Source organism: Amia ocellicauda, chromosome 7 (genome assembly GCF_036373705.1).
Source record: "Amia ocellicauda isolate fAmiCal2 chromosome 7, fAmiCal2.hap1, whole genome shotgun sequence".
Classification (NCBI taxonomy): Eukaryota; Metazoa; Chordata; class Actinopteri; order Amiiformes; family Amiidae; genus Amia; species Amia ocellicauda.
This window is the reverse complement of record NC_089856.1, coordinates 38,510,686-38,517,881: the sequence shown is the minus strand read 5'-3', so window position 1 is coordinate 38,517,881 and position 7,196 is coordinate 38,510,686. Positions and strand designations below refer to the sequence as shown.

At 37.1% G+C, this 7,196-nt stretch overlaps 1 protein-coding gene across 1 annotated transcript; it reads right to left on the bottom strand.

Moving 5' to 3' along the window:
* Window positions 1–3,395: 3,395 nt before the first annotated feature.
* On the bottom strand, window positions 3,396–5,793 carry LOC136753915 (extracellular calcium-sensing receptor-like). Its single transcript, XM_066710296.1, has 3 exons — window positions 5,737–5,793; window positions 4,553–4,676; window positions 3,396–4,309 (listed from the first exon to the last, which is right to left on the bottom strand). Exons 1-3 carry the CDS (start codon window positions 5,791–5,793, stop codon window positions 3,396–3,398), a joined length of 1,095 nt encoding a protein of 364 aa, XP_066566393.1.
* Window positions 5,794–7,196: the final 1,403 nt, after the last annotated feature.

Sequence of the window (7,196 nt, the reverse complement as noted above, 5' to 3'; positions counted from 1 at the left end):
TTATTTTTAAGTTCTAGATCGATGTGTAGCTCAAGGTACACTTATAAATTTCAGTTAAAGAAGTGAATTTAAGTATCACCTTATCAAGAATCCTAGAATCTTGTAGAACTCAATTTCTGCAATAATTGGATGCAGACACAAATTCCAAACATATTAATTCTCAAATTTAGATAAAAATGTAGCACCACACTAGTTATACTAGTTATACTAGTTATACCAAAAGGGAAAAACAAATTAAAATTAAAATCCACTCAAGATCAACAAATCAAAGACAAATCACTTCCATGACCAAATCAAAGACCATGGAATCGCATATGATAACACACAAAACATTACACAAAATTACAAACACATTGACTACAATACCGGTTAGTAAGACGAAGGTGAGTCTCTCATTAGTATTGTTAGTCGGACATTAAATAACTAATGCAGGTTAGTATTTATGTCAAATAACATCTCGTTATACAGTGAGGGAAAAAAGTATTTGATCCCCTGCTGATTTTGTATGTTTGCCCACTGACAAAGAAATGATAAGTCTATAACTTTAATGGTAGGTGTATTTTAACAGTGAGAGACAGAATAACAACAAAAAAATCCAGAAAAATGCATTTCAAAAAAGTTATAAATTGATTTGCATGTTAATGAGGGAAATAAGTATTTGGTCCCCTATCAATCAGCAAGATTTCTGGCTCCCAGGTGTCTTTTATACAGGTAACGAGCTGAGATTAGGCGTACTCTCTTAAAGGGAGTGCTCCTAATCTCAGCTCGTTACCTGTATAAAAGACACCTGTTCACAGAAGCAATCAATCAATCAGATTCCAAAATCTCCACCATGGCCAAGACCAAAGAGCTTTCCAAGGATGTCAGGGACAAGATTGTAGACCTACACAAGGCTGGAATGGGCTACAAGTCCATCACCAAGCAGCTTGGTGAGAAGGTGACAACAGTTGGTGCGATTATTCGCAAATGGAAGAAACACAAAATAACTGTCAGTCTCCCTCGGTCTGGGGCTCCATGCAAGATCTCACCTCGTGGAGTTTCAATGATCATGAGAACAGTGAGGAATCAGCCCAGAACTATACGGTACGATCTTGTTAATGATCTCAAGGCAGCTGGGACCATAGTCACCAAGAAAACAATTGGTAACACACTACGCCATGAAGGACTGAAATCCTGCAGCGCCCGCAAGGTCCCCCTGCTCAAGAAAGCACATGTACAGGCCCGTCTGAAGTTTGCCAATGAACTGGGTGAAAGTGTTGTGGTCAGATGAGACCAAAATCGTGCTGTTTGGCATCAACTCAACTCTCCATGTTTGGAGGAGGAGGAATGCTGCCTATGACCCCAAGAACACCATCCCCACCGTCAAACATGGAGGTGGAAACATTATGTTTTGGGGGTGTTTTTCTGCTAAGGGGACAGGACAACTGCACCGCATCAAACGGACGATGGACGGGGCCATGTACCGTCAAATCTTAGGTGAGAACCTCCTTCAGAAAATCTGTGGAGGGAGCTGAAGGTTCGAGTTGCCAAACGTCAGCCTCAAAACCTTAATGACTTGGAGAGGATCTGCAAAGAGGAGGGGGACAAAATCCCTCCTGAGATGTGTGCAAACCTGGTGGCCAACTACAAGAAACGTCTGACCTCTGTGATTGCCAACAAGGGTGTTGCCACCAAGTACTAAGTCGAAGGGGTCAAATACTTTCTGGATTTTTTTGTTGTTATTATGTCTCTCACTGTTAAAATACACCTACCATTAAAATTATAGACTGATCATTTCTTTGTCAGTGGGCAAACGTACAAAATCAGCAGGGGATCATTTTTCCCTCACTGTATATTCCCAATGTGCAATTATTACCAGGGAATAGTGCTCACTTCAAAATACTGTACACTTCCAGGGGAATGGCATGGTAATTAAATTGATTTATTATAATTACCATGACACACAATGTAAGTACATTCCGGTTACCTTTTATTATTAGGGAACAGTGCATCACTTCAAAATACAGTACACTTCCATAGGAATTACAGTGAATTACAATATTTATATTGTAACTATCATGATACACATTTTAATTACATTTAATTACATATATCTTTCATAGAGGAATCATATCAGTGTATTACATATCAACACAGACAGCAGTGTGTGTAGCAGTCAGTCAGGGCTCTGGACTGAAGTGTGGAGGGTCGTGGGCTCAATTCCATGCGGGGGCACTGCTGTTTTACCTGAGCAAGGCACTGTACCTAGATTGCTCCAGTAAAAAAACAGCTGTATAAATGGGTAACTGTAAGTATAAAACAATGGGACATAGTGTAAGTTGTGTATAAGAGCAATTGCAAAGAAAAATATTCACAATTATAAAATTGAACAGAGGGTTAAATTAGAAGGCTTAAATTAAAATGGGTGTAAACAAGTTTTCATTGAGAGGTGATATACTTTTAGATATAATCTGGGGGAAACTAAGCGGAATTCAATATAGTTCACATGATTAATTAAATATGATAGTAATCACATAGTTAAATGTATTCACTGCAGTAGGTAGACTGTATTTATAGTGTACCTACACCAATGTTTTTTTAAAGAAATCATAATGTAATTGAGTGCAATGCCATGTTGTTATATATAATAATAGCACAGTGTAATTACTGTCCCGGTTATATGATTTAAACATTACTTACATACATACACCATGTATTTAATAATGTAATTACGGTGTAAGTACAGTGTAGTTAATGTACCTGTATTTTGAATTATATCAACTTAAAAAATAATTGAAGGTAAACTTAGGGAGTTGGCTATACTGCTCACAAGTGATATGTCTAAACTATAAATGTTTAATAGCACATGAACACTTCATAAAGCATTTAAAATTATCTAGGTCCAATCTCTCTCACAAGCTCTTACCGGGTTTTTAAAGTTATATGTTTTTTAGGTGTCTTTATGTACATTACCAGTTCTACCATTATGTTGTCCTGTTTTAAGTCTAATTTGTGTCAGTTGAATACTATAGTATGTAAATATATTATGAAGAACTATGCCAACTATAACTGCACATTTATTTCTAATAATAAGAATCACCTAATAATTTTACTAATGTGTCTCCTGTTACTAATATTGTTGTTTTGTTATAAATATTATTACAAATATTTATATAATGAGTGGAAGTATAGATGTGGTAAAGAATGCATTTGTTTTATGGACATGGAAAACTTGAATCCATTGACAGCTAATTGACAGCTTAGACCGATTTTCTGTTATCCTTACACTCAAGATGTGGGACCTGAACCACAGTATTACTATTAAACAGATATTTATTGACATTTCCTTTCAAAATATGGTGTGTAATTATCAATGAAAATAATTACACAAAACTGAAAACCTTTAGTATTGTTTATTAAAGTGACTTTGAAGGCATCTTACCCATCAGATGTTTTTTTGTATTCTTCTCAGGTTTTAATAAGATGATGTAACATTTTGGGGTAAAGATACAGAAAAGCAACCCAAAACTTGAAGCCAAAATGGCAAATATCTCCACTGCCACTGTGAACTTGCCAGGAGAGCTGATATAAGCTGGGATAAAGGTGATCCAGACTGCACAGAATATGAGCATGCTGAATGTGATGAATTTGGCTTCATTGAAATTATCAGGCAGATTACGAGCCAGAAAAGCCAGCACAAAGCACATGGCAGAGAGAAATCCAATATATCCTAACACAGCATAAAACCCCACTGCTGATCCTACATCACACTCGAGAATTATTTTTTCTTTGTAGTATTCTGTATTTTTGTGTGCAAAAGGAGGTGAAATTGTCAACCAAAGGACACAAATCAGGACCTGTATAAGTGTGAAAGCAAGAACACTTAACCTCTGCTGTGTGGGCCCAAACCATTTCATAATATTATTGCCTGGCAGTGTAGCCCTGAAGGCCATTAACACCACTATTGTTTTCCCCAGAACACAAGAGATGCACAGGACAAATGTGATGCCAAATGCTGTGTGGCGCAACATACAGGACCACTCAGAGGGCTGGCCAATGAAAGTAAGTGAGCAAAGGAAACACAGAGTTAATGAGAAGAGCAGGAGGAAACTGAGCTCAGAGTTATTGGCTCTGACTATTGTAGTGTGTCTGTGTTTATAGAATATTAATGCTATAATTATTGATAGGCTGGCTCCAGTCAAGGAGAATATAACTAACAGTATCCCCATGATTTCCCCAAATGTGAGAAATTCTATTTTCTTTAAGATACATTGATTTCTTTGTTGGTTTGAGCTGTACTCCACAGGGCACTTTGAACAATCACTGGAATCTGAAAAATTAAAAATAAGTATTTTGCCTTCTGTGATAGGTGGTCTGGTTCTTAATATGCAATGTAAATGGCAGAAACTATAATAAATAAATACGTATAAATATTGTACATGTCAGTAATATCTCAGTGTAAAGGATTAGCATTGATTACAAACACAACATTTATTTTAGAAGTCATGTTTGTATATACATTGTTTGTACAGAAGGTGAAAGAAGAAAAACAACATGTCATTCATATTCTCACCTGTTGTATTACTGACTTCTCCCTCAGCACATGGAATGCAGTCAAAGCAGCAGATTGGCTTTCCTTTGACAATTGCCTTACGAGTCCCTGGAAGGCAGCTCTCACTGCAGACTGACTTTGGCACCTAGAAAGTAAAGTACCTGTTGTTAATACACTATCAAGTAAGCTTACTAAATCAGTGTTTTAATTATAAAAGGATATACAATGAAGAACCCAGTCTTGATGCACAGTGGATAAATGTATTTATTTTACATGCCTGGCCTGAAAGGCCCCTGACATGGAAGCTCTCCACCAGAGCGGAGTCTCTCTCTTAACAGCAGGAGTTAACAGCTTTTATACAATGCATGACATGTTTTTCTGTAGGCAGGGTCCAGTCACAGGTTTCCCAAAGTGTTGTCTTGAGGTCAGGTCCCTGACCCTTGTAATGTTTGTGGTTGTCTTCCTGAGGAGGGGGGTCATCATGGAAGCAGGTGTTTTCCTGTAACATCTTCAGTCTTGAGAGAAGAACAGGAAACCACAAACGAATACTAACCAAACTGGCAACCGTGGGCTATATATCTGTTTGGATGTTCCTCTTATCATATTAAACAGAAGTCAAAGTGGAGAGAGAAATGTCTAGAGGGTATGCCCTGAACAACTGCCTTAGTGGCTGTCGCTAGCTCAATAAATCTAATTTGCTTGGTCTGCATACTATTATTAATATAAAACATTATACAGTTTATATAAAATATTAATAGCAGAATTAACAGCGGCTGAAAAATTTGCTGGCGATTAATACCCAAAATGCTTGAGGCCAAAGCAAGTTTGATATAATGCAGTTTCACCAATGTGGTAAGATTTTTGGCTCCAGAGGACAGCGTTATATTGCGGTAGAGGTGTGTGTATAAATGTATGATAAATGTAGATCTGAATTGGAATATTTATGTGTCAATTTAAGGAGGAAGATTTATGAGATTTCTGTTGACTTGAAAGGCATTTGGAGATGCATTTCCATTGGTCCTTAGGTTTACAAGCACTATAAGCAGCAGTAGCAACAAGACATGGCATTCAATATTTTTGTGGTATCAAAGGTTTATACAAATAGATGATAATCTGAAATCCATTAGAGGTGGTGAACTCTATTTGAAAGGTTAATAAGTAGTAGACCCTACCTTATGTTGATTATTTGACCACACTATGCTCACATTGTTCATTACAGTCTGCTGTCCATCTGGTAAAGAGGCATCATACAGACCAATCATTTCAACTGTGGTGATCCCTTCCTTGTTAAGCTGCCAGTTCACTAACGCATATCGTGCTGCTGGGTCCCCATTTTCATCAAAAAAGACCCTTTCTCCATTCCTGGTAGTAAAATTTACTTTTTTCAAGTATTGGAGTACCTGGATGAACACAGGTTGTTAGCAATTTGTCTGTCATTACTATTAATAACATACATTATAATGTTTTAGCTTACCTGCAAAGGTTCTATCTTTTTCTTTGTACACATCTTGTCATGAAATGTTCCTTTGTCATCTTTGCATGTAATCAGAGCATGCAGTGAATGTGCTACAGCATACACTGCTTTATATGCATTAATTGCTATGGAAAGATCTGATACATCACTGTACTCTTTATTTAGTTCATTCTCCTGTCCTGTACACAGCTTATCAGTAGCATCATTCTCTTGAGCAGTCAGAGTACATTTGAAATCACTTTCCCAAAGTCTTTTGAACCTAGCATCTCCAGGGTTATCAGATGGACGGACACTCAGTAGAAAATCTTTCAGTCCTGGTATATCCGCATTCTTAACAGCAAACCCGATTGCCCCACCTAATATTTTAAAACGTTCTTTTGAACCAAGATACCTGTCTGTAATCCCAGACATACTGCCCACCCACTGGAAGCCTGTGACATTTTGAGTGATCAATTCCTTTACCAAAAACTCTATATCTGTATAAGATGCAAAGGCTACGATAACTTTAGAAGAGGATTTTTTTATAATGTTCACAATTTCAACAAATTTCCTATGCGAATAAGTTCTGTAAATGGCCTCTGAATATTCAATGCAAATCCCCTCCTGTTGGGCAGTTTTTATAAAGGTATCCATCCCACTGTTGCCAAATTCATTGTCACTCCTGATGGCTCCAACCCAGGTCCATCCAAAGTGCTTCACAAGCTGAACCAGGGCTCTGCTTTGATGGTAGTCACTGGGGATGGTTCTGAAAAAGGTGGGGAACTTGTTTCTGTCACTGAGGCATGCACACGTAGAAAAATGACTCACCTACATGGCAGAAAAACAATAGATTAGATAAATGACTTTCAATTACTGTCATGTCTTAATTTTTGTATTTATATGTCTATGTATGGAGGTTTGGATATGCTTATTAACACGTGATGTTGAAAATAATTAATCAAATGTAACAATATCTTATTACTTAAAAAGTTATATTTGTTGTATTTGAATTGTTGTTTGCTCATATTGATCCCGTAATATTGTTTTTATTTTATAAAGGAGAACAAAATAACACATTTCTCACCACTGGTATATGAAATGGTCCCACAGTTGTTGCAATTCCAATTGATGCTGGGGAACCATTATGTCCTATTATTGCAGGAACTGTCTGTGATTTGTTGCAGGACTGGTCTGATTCGATTGTGTCTTCCT

What these genes read in the sequence shown, in the direction of transcription:
- LOC136753915 (XM_066710296.1), bottom strand. Translation starts at nt 5,793, where the DNA reads ATGATTGGTCTGTATGATGCCTCTTTACCAGATGGACAGCAGACTGTA. An exon ending in AGCAGACTGTAATGAACAAT is followed by an intron (nt 4,677 to 5,736) that starts GTGAGCATAGTG and finishes TTTACTTTCTAG; the next exon opens with GTGCCAAAGTCAGTCTGCAG. An exon ending in AGAAGTCAGTAATACAACAG is followed by an intron (nt 4,310 to 4,552) that starts GTGAGAATATGA and finishes TTAATTTTTCAG; the next exon opens with ATTCCAGTGATTGTTCAAAG.